The sequence below is a fragment of the Pristiophorus japonicus genome, chromosome 6 (assembly GCF_044704955.1).
Source record: "Pristiophorus japonicus isolate sPriJap1 chromosome 6, sPriJap1.hap1, whole genome shotgun sequence".
In the NCBI taxonomy this organism is placed as follows: Eukaryota; Metazoa; Chordata; class Chondrichthyes; family Pristiophoridae; genus Pristiophorus; species Pristiophorus japonicus.
In genome coordinates this window covers 236,004,645-236,024,175 of record NC_091982.1, presented here as the reverse complement: position 1 = coordinate 236,024,175, position 19,531 = coordinate 236,004,645, and the positions used below count along the sequence as shown (strand labels likewise).

Sequence of the window (19,531 nt, the reverse complement as noted above, 5' to 3'; positions counted from 1 at the left end):
TCTCTCCATACCCCTTAATCCCTTGGGCTGTAAGGGCCATAGCTAACTCCCTCTTGAATATATCCAATGAACTGGCATCAACCACTCTCTGCTCGGCAGGAGTTGACTGGGAAAGATATGCTGGAACTGGGACGACGTCCGAGCACTATCGCCTGCTGATGACACTCCGTGTGCCCAGATCTTAAACAAATTTCCTTCGCTGTTCGAACCAGGCATCGGGAAATTCCAAGGAGCAAAAGTGCAGACCCACCTAATTCTGGGAGTGCGACCCATCCATCACAAGGCAAGAGCAGTACCGTACATGATGAAAGGGTAGAGATCGAGCTAGACCGGCTGCAAAGAGAGGGCATCATTTCTCCAATCTAGTTCAATGAGTGGGCCAGTTCTATCATCCCAGTCCTCAAGGGAGATGGCACCGTCAGAATCTGTGGCGATTACAAAGTAACTAACAATCGTTTCTCACTGCAGGACCAATACCCACTACCAAAGGCCGACGACCTCTTTGCAATGCTGGCGGGTGGAAAGATGTTCACGAAGCTGGATATAACTTCAGCCTACATGATGCAGGAACTGGAGGAATCATCGAAGGCCCTCACCTGCATCAACATGCACAAAGGTCTTTTTATTTATAACAGATGCCCGTTTGGAATCCGATCGGCAGCAGCGATATTCCAGAGAAACATGGAAAGCTGACTGAAGTCAGTCCTGCACACCGTGGTCTTCCAGGACGACATCTTGGTCACAGGTTGGAACACAGTCGAGCATCTGCAGAATCTGGAGGAGGTTCTTAGTCGACTCAACCGCATGGGGCTCAGGTTAAAACGCTCGAAGTGTGTTTTCCTGGCGAGTTCCTGAGAAGGAAGATTGCACTGGATGGCATCAGGCCCACCAACGCGAAAATGGAGACAATCGGGAATGCACCGAGGCCACAGAACGTGACGGAGCTGCGGTCGTTTCTGGGACTCCCAAACTATTATGGTAACTTCTTACCAGGTCTCAGCACACTGTTGGAACCACTGCATATCTTACTACGAAAAGGGGACGAATGGGTTTGGGGCAAAAGCCAAGAAAATGCCTTTGCAAAAGCGAGAAAATTGTTATGCTCAAACAAATTGCTTGTGTTGTATGATCCATGTAAGCGTTTGGTACTAGCATGTGATGCGTCGTCATATGGCGTCGGGTGTGTATTGCAACAAGCTAATGATTTCGGGAAACTGCAACCGGTTGCTTATGCATCAAGGAATCTGTCTAAGGCTGAGAAAGTCTACAGCAGGATTGAAAAAGAAGCGTTAGCGTGTGTCTATGGGGTAAAGAAAATGCATCAATACCTGTTTGGGCTAAAATTCGAATTGGAAACTGACCATAAGCCACTTATATCCCTGTTCTCCGAGAGCAAAGGGATAAACACCAACACATCGGCCCGCATCCAGAGATGGGCGCTCACGTTGTCCGCATACAAGTATGCCATCCGCTACAGGCCAGACACAGAAAACTGCGCCGATGCTCACCACGGGGGTGGAAATGGCGTAGCCCGCAGATCTAGCCATGGCTATGGAAGCATTTGAGAGTGAGCAATCACCCGTCACTGCCCGGCAGATCAAAACTTGGACAAGCCAGGACCCCATATTATCTCGAGTCAAAAGCTGTGTGCTTCACGGGAGCTGGTCCAGTGTCCCAGTGGAAATACAGGAAGAGATAAAGCCGTTCCAATGGCGCAAAGATGAAATGTCTATACAGGCAGACTGCCTTCTGTGGGGCAATCGAGTAGTGGTCCCCAAGAAGGGCAGAGACACCTTCATCAATGACTTCCACAGTACCCACCCAGACATTATAATGATGAAAGCCATAGCCAGATCCCACGTGTGGTGGCTTGGTATCGATGCGGACTTAGAGTCGTGCGTTCACAGATGTAATACATGCTCGCAGTTAAGCAATGTACCCAGGGAGGCGCCGCAAAGTTTATGGTCTTGGCCCTCCAAACGTGGTCTAGGGTACACGTCGACTATGCAGGCCCGTTCTTGGGTAAAATGTTCCTTGTGGTTGTAGACGTGTACTCCAAGTGGATTGAATGTGAGATAATGTCGGCTAGCACGTCCGCTGCCACTACTGAAAGCCTGCGCGCCAGGTTTGTCACACACGGCCTACCCGATGTCCTGGTGAGCGACAACGGGCCATGTTTTACCAGTGCTGAGTTCAAAGAATTCATGACCTGTGACGGGTTCAAACATGTCACATCTGCCCCGTTTAAACCAGCGTCCAATGGTCAGGCAGAGAGAGCAGTGCAAACCATCAAGGCTTGAAGAGGGTAACTGAAGGCTCACTGCAGACTCGCCTATCCCGAGTCGTGCTTAGCTACCGCACGAGACCCCACTCACATAGAAACATAGAAATTAGGTGCAGGAGCAGGCCATACAGCCCTTTGAGCCTGCACCGCCATTCAATAAGATCATGGCTGATCATTCAACCTTCTCTCCATACCCCTTGATCCCTTTGGCCGTAAGGGCCATATCTAACTTCCTTTTGAATATACCTAATAAACTGGTATCAACAACTCTCTGTGGCAGAGAATTCTACAGGTTAACCACTCTATGAGTGAAGAAGTTTCTCCTCATCTCGGTCCTAAATGATTTATCTCTTATGCTTAGACTGTGACCCCTGGTTCTGGAACTCCCCAGCAACGGGAACATTCTTCCTGCCTCTAACCTGTCCAATCCCGTCAGAACTTTATATGTTTCTATGAGATCCCCTCTCATTCTTCTAAACTCCAGTGGCTACAAGCCCAGTTGATCCAGTCTCTCTCCATATGTCAGTCCTGCCCTCGCAGGAATCAATCTGGTGAACCTTCGCGGTACTCCCTCAATAGCAAGAAGGTCCTTCCTCAGATTAGGAGACCAAAACTGAACACAATATTCCAGGTGTGGCTTCACCAAGGCTCTGTACAACAGCAATAAGACCTCCCTATACTCAAATCCTCTAACTATGAAGGCCAACATGCCATTTGCCTTCTTCACCGCCTGTTGTACCTGCATGCCAACTTTCAATGACTGATGTACCATGACACCCAGGTCTCGTTGCACCCCCTTTTCCTAATCTGTCACTGTTCAGATAATATTCTGCCTTCCTGTTTTTGCCACCAAAGTGGATAACCTCACATTTATCCACATTATACTGCATCTGCCATGCATTTGCCCACTCACCTAACCTGTCCAAGTCACCCTGCAGCCTCTTAGCATCCTCCTCACAGCTCACACCACCACTCAGCTTAGTGTCATCTGCAAACTTGGAGATATTACATTCAATTCCTTCATCTAAATCATTGATGTATATTGTAAATAGCTGGGGTCCTAGCACTGAACCCTGCGGCACCCCACTAGTCACTGCCTGCCTTACTGGGATCCCACCTGCTGAACTGCTCATGAAAATAGCACTTAAGACAAGGCTCTCGTTAGTTCACCCTGATCTACATGAACAGGTATAAAGCAGACGGCTTCAACAATGATAGCGCAAATGTGTCATGCGAGATTGAAATCAATGATCCTGTATTTATATTAAATTATGGACAAGGTTCCAAGTGGCTTCCCGGCACTGTCATGGCCAAAGAGGGGAGCAGAATGGTTCGGGTCAAATTTTCAAATGGTCTCATTCACCGGAAACACTTGGACCAAATCAAACTCAGATTCATGGACTATCCTGAGCAACCCACCTTGGACCCTACCTTTTTTGATCCCCCAACATACAACCGGCACCACGGTTGACCACGAATCAGAACCCATCAACCACAGTAGCCCAGCAGGGCCCAACACACCAGGCAGCCCAGCAAGGTCAGCTGCACAGAAGCCCAGCGAAGGCCGAACAAATGATTCAACAACACCAGCTTTCACACCGAGATGATCAATCAGGGCAAGAAGGGCCCCGGATCGACTCACATTGTAAATAGTTACACTATTGACTTTTGGAGGGAATGTTGTTATATATGTGGACTTGTATTTACTCTGTACAGCCACCAGAGAGCTCATCCCATGGAGTCCCAAGGGATCCATCCCATAATCGCTTGGAAGCACAGGTATTTAAGGAGGCCTCACAGATTGGAGAGGCACTCTGGAGACCTGCAATAAAAGACTAAGGTCACACTTTACTTTGAGCTCACAATGTTCAGTTTGACTCTTTCTCCATACACAACAATCACCTTGATGAAAATGGTACTCATCTCCCTCCTCAAACTAAAGCACAAGTCAGAACATAAGAATTAGGAGCAGGAGTAGGACCTACGGCCCCTCAAAGCTACTCTGCCATTCAATAAGATCATGACTGATCATCGACCTCAACTCCACTTTCCCACAGTATCCCCATATCCCTGGATTCCCTTTATGTCCAAAAATCTATCGATCTCAGTTTTGAATATACTCATTGACTGAGCATTCATAGCACGTTAACTGCAAGGATTCACAACCCTCTAAGTGAAGAGATTTCTCCTCATCTCAGTCCTAAATGGCTTGACCTTTATCCCGAAAATATAACCCTCCTGGTTCTAGACTCTTCAGCCAGGGGAAACAGCCTCTCAGCATCCACCCTGTCAAGCCCTCTAAGAATTTTATAAGCTTCAATGAGATCACCTCTCATTCTTCTAAACTCCAGAGAATATAGGCCCAATCAACTCAATCTCACCTCATGAACATTCGTTGAACCCTCCTAAGGCAAGTATATCCTTCCTTCAGTAAGGTGACCAAAACTGTAGACGGTACTCCAGGTGTGGTCTCACCAAAGCTCTGTATAATTGCAGCAAGATTTTGTTACTCTTATACTCCTTGCAATAAAGGACAACAAGCCATTTGGCTTTCTAACTGCTATGCTCTCAACTCCCTGCTAATCTTCCCTCCAATTACTTTAAATCAATGCCCCCTGGTTGTTGACCTCTCTGCTGAGGGAAATTGGTCCGTCCTCTCCACTCTATCCAGGCCCCTCGTAATTTTATGCACCTCATTCAGGTCTCCCCTCAGCCTCCTCTGTTGGGAGATGGGAGAAAACATGGTGTACAATTGCATCTATGCCATGAAATGTGCGATCGAGGGAACTGTGCGGCGAGTTAACCAATGCTGTCCCGCGTTGCTTCAGTTTGAGAGAGTGCCTCCTCTTTTTAAAAGGAATATTTTTGAAGGATGTCTCACCAGATTCAGACGCAGCTGCAGGGCTTCGTGCATCATCTGTCGGGCCTTTATGTCATCCTGGTAACGTTCTTCTCGCCAGTTGCTCAAAATCTGGGAAGATTGCATTGAAGAGTGGGTTCTATTAGCTGGCAAAAATAGTCATTTCAATTCATTTTAGTTGCCCGTAAATCATAAACTAATACACAATATACAGAGTATAAATTATTAAAGACAAATCACATAAGGGTTGTAAAAGTTGGATAGCCAGGTGGTGAAGGATAGAGTACTGGAGCTCAGTCTTTAGTTCTAACAAGCCTTTATTTACAGAGACACACATTGCATACTGTGTATCCCCAAGTTAAGCTTGCCACTCTGCCCCAGCCTACTCACATACTGACACGAGACTCCCAAAGCAAGCGCTCTACTCGGAACTCCTTCAAACGAGCTAAAGGTGGTCAGGGGAAACGTTACAAGGACACCCTCAAAGCCTCCCTGATAAAATGCAACATCTCCACCGACACCTGGGAGTCCCGAACCAGAGACCGCCCTAAGTGCATCCGGGAGGGCGCTGAGTACCTCGAGTCTCATCGCCGAGAGCATGCAGAAATCAAGCGCAGGCAGCGGAAAGAGCGTGCGGCAAATCTGTCCCACCCACCCCTTACCCTCAAGGACTATCTGTCCCACCTGTGACAGGGACTGTGGTTCTCGTATTGGACTGTTCAGTCACCTAAAAACTCACTTTTAGAGTGGAAGCAAGTCTTCCTCGATGCTGAGGGACTGCCTATGATGATGATGACTCACATATATGAGAGCAGGAGAGACCCCAATTAATTTTCACCAACTGAATACAATTAACACCCAACTGCGATACGCCATTTGAATGCAAATAACATGGGTGACCCAGACAGCGTTATAGAGGCAGGAGAAGCTTTTATTTTTGAACTGGACGCCTGGAGAGTGGGATGGAGAAGGGACTCAGAGGCTTGCTGCAGAGAGGGAGTTGCAAGGAGGCACACAGGCCTGGCCATAATCACCTGGCAACAGAGAGGCATCTTATGCAGCAAAGCGGGAAAATGGTGCTGAGGTGCAGATCAGCCACGATCTAATTGAAGGGGGTGAATGGCCTACTCCTGATCCTAATGTTCCTGTTGGCTGGAGGAGGAGGAGGAGGAGCGAGCGACGGATGCAGGCCTGGCAACAGGGATGATCCAGTCAGAGAAACTAAGCCAGGCAAAGTGATTCTGTGGACTGGGTCAGCCACAGAAAATGGGGGGGGGGAGGGTACGTGGGCGGTGGGCAGTAGTCACAGAAAGAGATCTGGGAGATGATGGGTTAGGCCTAAGAGGCCAGAGGCATAGAATCATAGGCCTGGAAGTGGGGGGGAAGGAGGCAGGAATGCTGCTGGAGGCATTTCCCCATTTCTGCTGCAACATCAAGGGATATGGAGATTGGGCGGGGAAAGTGGAGTTGAGATAGATCATCAGCCATGATCTTATTGAATGGGGAGCAGGCTCGAGGAGCCGTATGGCCTACTCCTGCTCCTAATTCTTACATTCTTAACTTACCAGGGGTGTGGGACAAATTGGATAGCTCTTTCAAAGAGCCGGCACAGGCACGAAGGGCCGAATGTACTGTGTGATTCTATGATAGCGGAAAAAAAGAGAGGAAAACCAACAGAAACGATGAGAGATTAAAAAAAACACAGCAAGGAATAGTAAAGTAAAAAGAAAATTGTAAGGGGTGACATTTCTCCTCATAAAGACCAAAGATTTGCTGCTTCTTTCCTCAATTGCCAACTTGCTAACGACGTGGAGTCCAATTTGCAAGTGTAGTTTTGTTAACATCAAAGAAAAATCGTCATTCTCCTCTTTCTCTGCTGAGAAATTTCAGCCTCTCGAGTAATAAATAGTAAAGGCAATTAGGGATGGGCAATAAATGCTGGCTCACATCCCTGGCACAAATATCAAATAAATTGTAGCTTTAAATGCATCGGGCACAAAACCTGGGACCAAATCATATCAAACTGAGTGAGACTGTTCCACTGCTGAAATATGCTTTATGAATATGTAGGAAAATTGGCTCTGTGTATACAGTGTGCAAATTAGTAAATTTGCCATCCTTTTACATCAAATGTACAGCACAGAAACATAGAAAATAGATGCAGGAGTAGGCCATTCGGCCCTTCTAGCCTGCACCACCATTCAATATGATCATGGCTGATCATGCAACTTCAGTACCCCACTCCTGCTTTCTCTCCGTACCCCTTGATCCCTTTAGCCGTAAGGGCCACATCTAACTCCCTTTTGAATATATCTAACCAACTGGCCTCAACAACTTTCTATGGCAGAGAATTCCACAGGTTCACAATTCTCTGAGTGAAGAAGTTTCTCCTCATCTTAGTCCTAAATGGCTTACCCCTTATCCTTAGACTGTGACCCCTGCTTCTGGACTTCCCCAACATCGGGAACATTCTTCCTGCATCTAACATGTCCAATTCCGTCAGAATTTTATACATTTCTATGAGACCCCTCTCATTCTTCTAAACTCCAGTGAATACAGGCCCAGTCGATCCAGTCTTTCTTCATATGTCAGTCCTGCCATCCCGGGAATCAGTCTGGTGAACCTTTGCTGCACTCCCTCAATAGCAAGAATGTCCTCCCTTAGATTAGGAGACCAAAACTGTACACAATATTCAAGGTGTGGCCTCACCAAGGCCCTGTACAACTGCAGTAAGACTATACTGATATACTCAAATCCTCTCGCTATGAAGGCCAACATGCCATTTGCCTTCTTCACCGCCTGCTGTACCTGCATGCCAGCTTTCAATGACTGGCTATTCAACCCAACTGGGGATATCCTTTGCATGAGCCTCCATCTCACCCTTTCAGCATAACCTTCGATTCCTTTCTCCCTCATGCTGGTCTCCCTTTAAAGCTGTATTTCACGTGAAGTGAAGAGATTGGCACATGACAAAGCAGAATCATGGGAAACGGATAATTCAGAACAGAAATGAGGACACTTCAGAAAAGTTATGGGGTGCTTTGAGATGTGCTAAAGATATGAAAGCATATGAAATCTCTGTTCTTTTTAAAATGTAATTGGTTTGATAGAATTTTGGATGTAATCACTTTCACGTGTATAGCAGGTTGAGTTAAATCCTCCATATGTAGTTCAGACGGCAAGCGGGGCTGTCAGATCCAGCAAGGATGTGGGTGAATGAATTCAGAAGAATTCGGATTAAATGTGAATAATGCCGCTTATTGTGAAATTATTCGCACTGATGTCGATTCAGCTGTAATTACACTTTTAACTGGTCAAAGGATGAGAGAAGCCAGATTGGTGGGGTGCTGCCAGCCAACGCTCAGTCTGGCTCGCTGCTTCAGTGCCAGGCTGATCGAGCGCCTGCCCCGCTCCCTTGGCGGTCCAAATAGTTGCTTTTTTATTCCAGAGTCTGCAGTCCTTAGTACGGGTAGGAATATGGTATGATTTCTGATCATTGTTTTCTGGCTAGTAAAAAAAATAATAAATCTCTCTTCTCTACCTCAAGAATTAAGACCAATAAATTATAAGAGACAGATAATTAAAGTTTTGAGATGAAGTTTATGTTTTAGATATTTCTGTGCACGGTCATCAAAATTCAGGAGCGTCTGGTCCAAAAACTGGAAGCATGGTACTATTGCAAACAAGCTGATGTGATTGTTTAACTTTTTCCGAATACTCAGTGAATAATGTTAAATCTGAAGATCATTGCTCAGTTTTCAGCAATGGTTAGACTTATTTACTGAGTGACATTGCTAATCTTGCATATTTGATACTGATCAAGAAAATGGCCTAGAAATTCGGTGCATTTGCACCTCCCGTTAGCGCCCCCCCCGGGGGAGCAAATGCGTTAGCGACCCTGGGGGAGCAAATGCAGTAGCGCCTGGGCGCGGCGCTGACTACGCCTCCTGCTATATTGGGCAGTAGTTTAGCGGCAGCGCTAAGGTTTTGCGTCCCGATCTCCTACTCCCGGCTCCAAAATTGCCTTCCGTCCTCTGCAGCAGTGCCGGGCAAAAACACCGACAGCCGCAGGAGATGTGGATCGGGCAGCCGGCCGCTAATGGGGCAATGATTAAAGGCGAGGTGCCCAAGGTAAGTAAAAAAATACGTACCTTTGTTTTCACTGTGTTCCTCCATTTTCTTGGTGGGGTCCTGCCCGTGATCGCTCAGCCCAGCTCTCTGCTCGAGTACTGGGCTGATCATTAGGCTCTCCCACTCCCTCGATGGTCCAGGTAGTTGCTTTTTTTATTGCAGAGCCTGCAGCAATAGCCCTTCCCTTTAAGGGAGGAAAGGGCCCTTTGTACGGGGCAGCGCCACACGGCCCAGTGTGCAGCGCTGTTGAAGCGCTTGATTTAGCGCTCCACTTCCTTCCGGGAGCGCTAAAGCGAATTTTTTTGAGAGAGGGAAACTTTAGCGCCTGGCTAATCAATTTCTCCCCAAATGTGCTCTGAAGTCATCACCCTCAGAGGTCATCATTTTCACATGAATCGACCCATCACGTAGACATGGCCATCAGTGATAACACGTCCATATTGAGGCCCAAAATAAATATGATAAAAGTGAGACCAAATTAAGAGATATATCTGCTCCAGCCCCACAGCCCTTTGAAATCGCTGTGCTCCACTAATTCTGGCCTCTTGCGCATTCACGATTTTAATTGCTCCACCATCGGTGGCCATGCCTTCAGCTGCCTGAGCCCGAAGCTCTGGAACTTCCTCCCTAAACCTTTCTGCCTCTCTACCTTCCTTTAAGATTCTCGTGAAAACCTACCTCTTTGACCAAGTTTTTGGTCACCTTACGTGGCTCGGTGTCAGCTCCATTAGATAGTCAAGGTTCCTCATCAGACATACAATCTTGAATGATTCTTAACTCCATCCAGCTAAACATTGAAAAGACTGAAGGCATTGTCTTTGGCCCCGACCACAAACTCCGCTCTCTCGTCACTGCGTCCATCCACTGCCCTTGCCACTCTTTAACTCTGAAGCAGAATGTTTGCAATCGTAGCATCTTGGCTGTTTGTCTGACCCCCATATCCTCTGTCACAAATATCACTTATTTCCACCTATCTAACATAGAAAATAGGTGCAGGAGTAGGCCATTCGGCCCTTTGAGCCTGCAGCACCATTCATAAGATCATGGCTGATAATTCACCTCAGTACCCCTTTCCTGCTTTTTCTCCATACCCCTTGATCCCTTTAGCCGTAAGGGCCATATCTAACTCCCTCTTGAATATATCTAACGAACTGGCATCAACAACTCTCTGCGGTAGGGAATTCCACAGGTTAACAACTCTCTGAGTGAAGAGGTTTCTCCTCATCTCGGTCCTAAATGGCTTACCCCTTATCCTTAGACTGTGATCCCTGGTTCTGGACTCCCCCAACATTGGGAACATTCTTCCTGCATCTAACCTGTCCAGTCCCGTCAGAATTTTATATGTTTCTATGAGATACCCTCTTATTCTTCTAAACTCCAGTGAATACAGGCCCAGTCGATCCAGTCTCTCCTCATATGTCATTCCTGCCATCCTGGGAATCAGTCTGGTGAACCTTCGCTGCACTCCCTCAATAGCAAGAATGTCCTTCCTCAGATTAGGTGACCAAAACTGTACACAATATTCCAGGTGAGGCCTCACCAAGGCCCTGTACAGCTGCAGTAAGACCTCCCTGCTCCTATACTCAAATCCCCTCGCTATGAAGGCCACCTGCCTCAACGCCTACCTCATTCCATCCACTATTGAAACCCTTATACACCTCGAAACCCGATTCCTTGCTTTCCTTGTGGGCCTTCCAACCATCACCCGTCCATAAATTCCACCTCATCTAAAATTCTGCTGCCACTATCTTATCCCACACCAAGACCCACTCGCCCATTACCCCCATCCTCACTGACCTACATCAACTCCCAGTCCTCCGTAAACTCAGATTGAAAATTCTTCTTGTTTTTGAATTCCTCCATGGCCTTTCCCTCCCCCTTCTCTGTAGCCTCTTCCAGCCCTTCCCTGAATGGTTTGTTCCCCCATCTCTAGGCTTATGTGCATTCCCTTATCCTTCCTCACTATTGGTGGCCATGCCTTCAGCTGCCTAGATCCTACTTCCTAAGATTCGTTCCTTAAACCTCACTGCCTTGCTACTTCCCTTGTTAAAACCCACCTCTTTGACCAAGCTTTTTGGTCACCCCATCTTCCTGATTTCAGTTTTGGCTCAGCATCCATTTTTTCTCATACTTCTGTGAAGTGCCACACAAGTCTTTCCTACATTAAATGCATTGCATGAATACTAGTTGCTGCTATTTATGTTCTACTGTGTTGTTCTGCGTAGAGCTTCAGGGGCAGCATGAGGTCTATTGCCAACCAATGGGAAACACAAGCCCTCAGAACGCACCTCTTATGGGGCCCGCGAACTTCTACACAGAAAAATTCATCAACCTTTGTATTTTTTTAAACTCACTTCAGTTAAAGAATAAGTAGAATATTTGCTTAGATGGTGCATTAACATATTTATTTAATTCTCCAGGGCAGGACAACTTCACCTGACTGAACTAATGTGGAAAAATCTCCATTCAGTCGGGTGGAAATTTGATAGGTGAGGAGTTGTGAAGTAGGACCTCATTGTATTGCGCTCGAGATTACCAAAACCAGATTCAATAAAGGCCACCCAATCCCCGATGATCCTCCCTCCTACAGGCAATTGGCTGTAATGTTCATTATGGCAGCAATACCGCTAGCTTCTGACCTGAAACATTAACTCTGTTTCTCTCTCCACAGAAGCTGTCTAACCTGATGAGCGTTTCCAGCACTTTCTGCTTTTATTACTGTTAGATTCTACTGTTTGAATTCCCCCGATCTTGACAGCTCAATGTTGGTCCCTCATTGGCAAATAAATCCAGAGTTCAATACAGTGAGGTCCAATTGTACCGTGTCAAAATATATTTTCATTCACGAAATGTAGAATTTTTCACCCTCAAGAGCTACACTCTGCATGTGCTGATTTTCGTTCTTATAACCCTTTACCTGGTTGATCTGATTTTGCAAGGAGGTCAGCAAGCCTTCTCGCTGTTCATCCTGTCCCTTTAGGCAGGTGAGGACCAAGGACAGGAATGGCTGTTGGCTCAACAGTGACATGCTGCAGATAAAAAAAAAGTAATGGACAGAGGTTAAATCAAGATACAAACAGAATAGAACCGCATCACCCATTCTGACACAAGTTCCACTTCATAACATAAAGACTCGTCAATATGAGACACACGGCTGTGGATGACAATGAATCACAAGAGGAACATCGACACTTGGCTAGGAATGCTGAGGGGGGGGAGGGGGTGCTGGGACAGCAATGACTACAGTACCTCGTGCACAGAGCACTCATTGATTTTAAAATAATCTGGCTTCAGACAAGTCAAGTGTCTACCCAGAAATAGCTCGGGACTGTGGATTACAACACAGACTGCCAGAAGGCAAATGATGTTATTTCCAGCACTACAAGCCATTTCCTTGATGTTGCTTCTTATGTTGTCACCAGGTGTAACCACTCAACATCCAAATAGTTTCTTTTAAAAACAATTTAAAAGTTTTGTTTTTACTTTTCGCTGGCCTCCTTTCTTGTTACAACCAGCTCTGCAGCTAAATCCCATCGTGGCCTTGCTCCTACCCTACCTCTGCACCTTTCTGCTGCTCTAGACCTCCCCGAGTTCTGCATTCTTGTCCCTTCAGCCGACAGTTGGCGACAGAGCTGCCTGGGTCCCATTCGCTGGAATTCCCCGCACCTTGGCATCTCGCTTCCTTCTTCTTCTTCACACTGCGATCACCCGTCATTAAGTCCGTTCGAGCAGACCCACCGGCTCTAAGTGGATCCGAGAGATCGCTGGATACCTCAGCCCTGTTCAGATCTCCAGCACCACGGGGGAAGGGCGGGGGGGGGGGGGGAATTGCCCCCTTCTTTAAGGCCCATTACCGCCTCTAATGGGGCAGCAAGGCCTTTCCGCCCAGGGGCAGGTGGTGGAGCCCACCCATCCGAAATTGCCCTCAGGCCTAGGGTGGCGGGAATAGCTTTCCCGCCACGCCCCCTGTTTCCGCCCCGCGCGCCGAACCGCTGGCCTGGCCGAACCCCTCACTGGTGGCCCAATGGGCTCCACGTTGGCCTCACGGTGACCCTCCCCTTTAAGTGCAGGGGAAGGACATAGGGAGACTGCGACGCATCAGCGTGAAGCGGCATGCCCGCATCGCGCTGACGTCATCACTGCCTCGTTCCCTCGCAAACCTGCCACAACACCACCTCAAACAGTGCCCCAAAGCACTGGGAGGCGATGTCAGAGTTAAAGAGCCTAATTTTCTGTCTCTCCCCTCTGACTCCTGCTGGTAAATTCAAGGTGCCCTCCCCAATTTCCTGCTGAGAGCAATTTCAGCCCCAAGATGTCTAACTGCAATTATATCGGGCCCTGGTGAGACCACACCTGGAGTATTGTGTACAGTTTTGGTCTCCTTACCAAAGGAAAAATATACTTACCATAGAGGCAGTGCAACAAAGGTTCACCAGACTGATTCCTGGGATGGGGGGATTGTCCTATGAGGAGAGATTGAGTAGACTAGGCCTATATTCTCTAGAGTTTCGAAGAATGAGGTGATATCATTGAAACATACAAAATTCTTACAGAGCTTGACAGGGTAGATGCAGGGAGGATGTTTACCCCCTGGCTGGGGAGTCTAGAACCAGGGGTCACAGTCTCAGAATAAGGGGTCGGCCATTTAGGACTGAGATGAGGAGAAATTTCTTCACTCGGAGGGTGGTGAATCTTTGCAATTCTCTACCCAAGAGGGTTGTGGAGGCTTAGTTTTTGAGTATATTCAAGACAGAGATCGATAGATTTTTGGATATTAAGGGAATCAAGGGATATGGGGATAGTGCAGGAAGGTGGCGTTGATGTGGAAGAGGAGGCATTATCTTATTGAATGGCGGAGCAGGCTCGAGGGGCCGAATGGCCTAATCCAGCTCCTATTTCTTATGCTCTTATGTTCTCTCTCTCCCATTTGGATAATTACGGGGGCATTTAGACAGAGTGGGAAGTGGAGAGACAGAGGATGAAGAACCTCTCTATGCTTTTAAATAAATTCTTGGCTACACAGCCAACGCATATGGTGGGCAAACTGGGTTGACACCAAGTGGCCCGCTATAAGCAGTGGGAGCTGTTCCACGATTGTCCCATTTAAGTTCTGCTAATACAGATTGGGGAATCAAACCTCGGACTTTCCTGACCTGTTTTGTTTAATAAACAGATTATTATAAATATTTTGCAACGGGAACAATGCTCTACCGACTGGCATGGTGCTAGTTTTTTTTGGTTCCTTGTGATAATTTTCTTACCTTTTCTGCTTCTGTCTGTCTCGTTCCTTTTTAGACGATGACCCCAAGTGTTGACCCTTCTCCAGCTCTTCCCCAGCTGCCTTGAGCACTCGACCCTGAACGGATGTGGGCAGTTTTGCAATCAGCGGCGCCACAAGCCAAACTCCTTTCCTCTCCGAGCAGCTGAATGCAAGCCACACACACACACACACACACAAAACACTTAGCAAATGGACACCGGGGGACTTTCAGATTAAAAAATAAACTGCAAACCTATTCAAAAAGCACTCAAAACGAGACTGTTTATGTTGTGTATCTGTAAAGCATGCACTCCCATGTTCCGCCACCAGGGAGCGCATCCCCTGAAGTCCCAAGGGATCCCAGCATCTCTTGGGAGCACTGTATATAAGCCGGCCCCCAAGGCCTTTTACTCTGGTGTGTCTTAATAAAGACTGAGGTCACTGTTACTTTAACCTCCCTGTGTGCAGTCTCATCTGTGGTAGGAACACAACAATTTATTTTAACTCATTTGGAACCTTGTGGCCTATATCAAAGAGAGACTCCAATGGCAAAAGTGCAAGTTTGTTATGTACCAAAGACATCCAGAAAAGATGAGAGAGAGAGAGGGAGGGGGGGAAAGAGAGAAAAAAAACGATGTAAATCTGAAATATAAACATAAACATTCTGGAAATACACAACAGGCCAGTCAGCAGCTGGAAAGAGAAGAGAGAAGTTAGTGTCCCGATCAGAGTAAAAACGATGGGGATGGGGGTCTCTCTTCAAACGGTAACCTGCCTTTTCCCTCTTCAGTTGCTGAGCAACTATCTGCACTTTTCTAACTTTCTATTACAACAAACCTCGAAGCCCTCTGTCAGTTTTGTTACATCTTTTGCAAAGCAACCTGACACTATATAGAGCAGGAATAGCTGGCAGTGAGATTAGAGCACAAAATCATTCTCAAAGCTGTGCCTGGTGATGCACTGTAAAAACCTGGGGTTCACAACAGTTTACCGTGCATTACCGGACAAACATCCGCAGCTCGCTCACTGCAACCAAATCACTAATACTAAAACGATAGGCACTTTACAGCCGCAAGCTGGAGGAACAGAACCTCATCTTTCGTTCAGGCACTTTACAGCCTTCTGGACTCAACATCGAGTTCAACAATTTCAGACCTTAACCTCTGCCTATATTTTGCTTTGATGTCTTTTTTCTCTCTGTGTTTCCCATGGCAGCTGGTAATTATCCCGCCATTCACACCCTATCTAAACTAATCGTAGAATCATAGAAAATAGGTGCAGGAGTAGGCCATTCAGCCCTTCGAGCCTGCACCACCATTCAATAAGATCATGGCTGAAAATGCAACTTCAGTACCCCATTCCTGCTTTCTCTCCATACCCCTTGATCCCTTTAGCCGTAAGGGCCACATCTAACTCCCTTTTGAATATATCTAACGAACTGGCCTCAACAACTTTCTGTGGTAGGGAATTCCACAGGTTCACAACTCTCTGAGTGAAGAAGTTTCTCCTCATCTCGGTCCTAAATGGCTTACCCCTTATCCTTAGACTGTGACCCCTAGTTTTGGACTTCCCCAACATTGGGAACATTCTTCCTGCATCTAACCTGTCCAATCCCGTCAGAATTTTATATGTTTCTATGAGATCCCCTCTCATTCTTCTAAATTCCAGTGAATATAAGCTTAGTCGATTCAGTCTTTCTTCATATGTTATTTTCTAACTACTGCTATTACCAGCTCAAGTCGGCCCATCATCCCTTTTGTCTCTCTAATCTCTCCTACCTTCCACCCTATCACAGACCTTCCCTTTTGTTCTTTCCTCACCTCCCCCTTTCAGTGCTCCTTAAGAATTTGTTCATTTCGTGCATTTGCCAGTTCAGACAAAGGGTAATTGATCCGAAATGTTAACTGTGTTTCTCTCTCCACAGATGCTGCCTGACCCACTGAGAGTTCCAGCATTTTCTGCTTTTGTATGTGGTGCATTATTAATATGATCTGCATTTATATTATATTTTGTCATGGAGAAATGTCTCAAAGTGATGATATTTATATTGTCACGCTGAAAGATGCGAAAGCGCTTCACGCGGGTTACTCTGTCACTATTATGCAGGTAAATATTCAGCCATTCCACGGAACCAATGTCCCACAAACAGCACAGGCATTGGTTGTGGGAGGATAGCTATCCAGAGCGTCTGGTGAACACCCAGCTTCTCTTCGAAGAGTGCCATGGATTGTTTATTTGTTTAAACACTTGCCTGAACCAGCGGAGATGGCAGACAGTCCCCTGGTTTAGAATCTCACCCAAAAGTATGTTGGAGAATAGCAGAAAGGGCCAGTTGACCTTAACCTTAAACGATAAGGGAATAAGGGGTTATGAGGAGTGGGCAGGGAAGTGGCCTGAGTCCATGATCAGATCAGCCATGATCTTAGCAAATGGCGGAGAAGGCTCGAGGGGCCGAATGGCCTACTCCTGCTCCTATTTCTTATGTTCTTATGACTCCACAGGTTGCTGACTAGAGCAACAGCACTGGAGCTGCGGGAGTGTTTAAGCTCGACTCCCACGTTGATGGCAGGAACACAATATCTTGGCATTTTGTACTGAGCTCCCTCGTGGTTCAGTTGTTAAAGGCATGTTGTTAAGGTTATGGTCTCTGAGACATGCAGATCTGAAGATCCCAGATTATGAACATACAAAATTGGCAGGCAGGAAAAGACCAGCTGGCCCATCAGGCCTACCCCACACCATGAGGGCCGGAACAGGATAACTAGACACTTCCTTACCCAGCCGTGCCACCCCCCGACCCCGGTTCCCCCTCACTCCTCCCCTGCCCCTCCCCACAATCCTACCTCATAGCCATGTAATCTCTTGGGAGAAGCAAAAAAAAAACAAAGGGCCAATAAAAGGAAAAAATATTCCGGAAAAATCCCGTCCAACCCCCCCGCAGTTGATCGAAACCAGGCCAGGCGATCAAATTCGATTCTGGTCTATGCTGAGTCGGTTGTTTGCAATCTCAGCCAGCCCGGCCTTTGGGACACTATAATTTGCCTCAGGACCGCTAAGCAAAGGAAGGTGAAAGGTCTGGCAACATTTTTCCTGCTCAGTGATGGAAAATGCTGGTATGGATATCTACTGAGGCACCATCACGTCCCGCTGCAACAGCTGCCGCAGAAGGAACAGTCTGCCGACACTCACAGTTTCGGCTCACCCATCAAGAATCGTCACAACGGCACCGGGGACTGACTGGTGACTGCCAAATTGAACCTCAGTATGAGGATGTGCCGCCAGGAAATGGAGGAGGGAGCAGGGGAAAAAGACAAAGTGGTAAAGGAGAGGATCAGCATATTGTGAGAGCACAGCGGCAATCCTGCACTGAATGCCTTCGGTGAAGCTTCACACACCGTTTGCCCTGTCTGTTGAACACTCTCGCACACAGTGCTGCTTTCTCAAACTCTATCCTTTAGACAGAGGAGTTCAAATGCAGAGTTAAGCATTGGTTTATCGAGCCAGGAATGCTGGTGCAAGAGCCAGAGGATACTGGAGCTTGTAAATGTCAAATTTCTATTGCCAGTCAGCACATCAGGCAATGTTTCCATGTTTTCCTGTAACCACAGGTGTCAAGTCTGTAAGCCAACAATATTACTATTACATCGAGCTGCATGCAGCTATGCCAGCATAAACAAGAAAATCAGAACAATTATCAGATTCTTTAACTCTCGCTAGCCATCTATCATCCCATTCCCTGCTGCTCACAGTGCAGAATAAAACTTGCTTTACCTTAGGAATGTCTTTTTGCCATTCTGCCTTGGGTTGCTATTTCCATTGTTGCAGTTACTGTTTGGATTGAACAGCCCGACCCCGGCTGCCACAACACTGCTGTTCAGCTCAGCAGATTGTTGGAAGACCTCAATGGTGGCCTTGGCGATATTTTCCAACAATGAGTTCATCTCAGCAACTGATGCTGGACCCTGACAAGAAGACAGTCAGTTAAAAAGCACAACAGCACAAGAGCATCTCAACTCAACATCATCGTCACAAAAACTGATGATGCATTTCAGTTCCAATTATAGCTCTATGTCAACATCGTCAATTCTTAAGCGGCTTAACAGGGTTAATGCTGGGAAAATATTTACTCTGGCTGGAGAGTCTAGAACCAGGGGTCACGGACTCAGGATAAGAGGTCGGCCATTTAGGACTGAGATGAGGAGAAATTTCTTCACTCAAAGGGTGGTGAATCTTTGGAATTCTCTGCCCCAGAGAGCTGTGGATGCTCAGTCGTTGAGTATATTCAAGACAGAGGTCCAAGGGATATGGGGATAGTGAGGGAAAGTGGAGTTGAGGTAGAAGATCAGCCATGGTCTTGTTGAATGGTGGAGCAGGCTCGAAGGGCCAACTGGCCTATTCCAGCTACTATTTCTTAAGTTCTTATGTCAAAATGCAATGGATGGTCTGGCAAGTCATGAAATGATCTTTCTTCCTATTATTTCTTCACTCAGAATTGCGAAGCTGTGGAATTCTCTACCGCAGAGAGTTGTTGATGCCAGTTCATTCAATATATTCAAGAGAGAGTTAGATATGGCCCTTTCGGCTAAAGGGATCAAGAGGTTTGGAGAGAAAGCAGGAAAGGGGTACTGAGGTGAATGATCAGCCATGATCTTATTGAATAGTGGTGCAGGCTCGAAGGGCCGAATGGCCTACTCCTGCACCTATTTTCTATGTATAGGCACATCCAAATGTATTTCACTGTTATAATATGAGAAGCTATTCACCCTTCTCCCACTGCAGCAGCAACTGATGGCAGCCACATCAACATCAGTGATTGTACGATGCCGAAGAGGCAGAACTGCACCAATTTCAATGACTGCTATTATTACAGCTATGACCATAACTAACTATTAAGGGGCGTGAATTGGTGAAACACAATTTCCACCCTTTTTTCGGCGGTCTCCGGGCGGTGCGTCATCTTTTACTGCCCAGTACCGCTGGGTCCGAGTGGGCGGAG

General features: G+C 46.8%; 1 protein-coding gene across 1 annotated transcript in view; it reads right to left on the bottom strand.

Annotated features, from left to right (window-relative positions):
* LOC139266002 (mediator of RNA polymerase II transcription subunit 12-like protein) overlaps positions 1-19,531 on the bottom strand; it is a 799,024-nt gene that overhangs the window by 187,683 nt on the left and 591,810 nt on the right. The window contains exons 29-32 of the mRNA XM_070883728.1: positions 18,307-18,497; positions 14,537-14,698; positions 12,193-12,304; positions 5,166-5,255 (exon numbers count right to left, since the gene is read on the bottom strand). Of these exons, the coding sequence (XP_070739829.1) occupies positions 5,166-5,255; positions 12,193-12,304; positions 14,537-14,698; positions 18,307-18,497 (555 nt within the window). The remainder of the gene's footprint in view (positions 1-5,165; positions 5,256-12,192; positions 12,305-14,536; positions 14,699-18,306; positions 18,498-19,531) is intronic.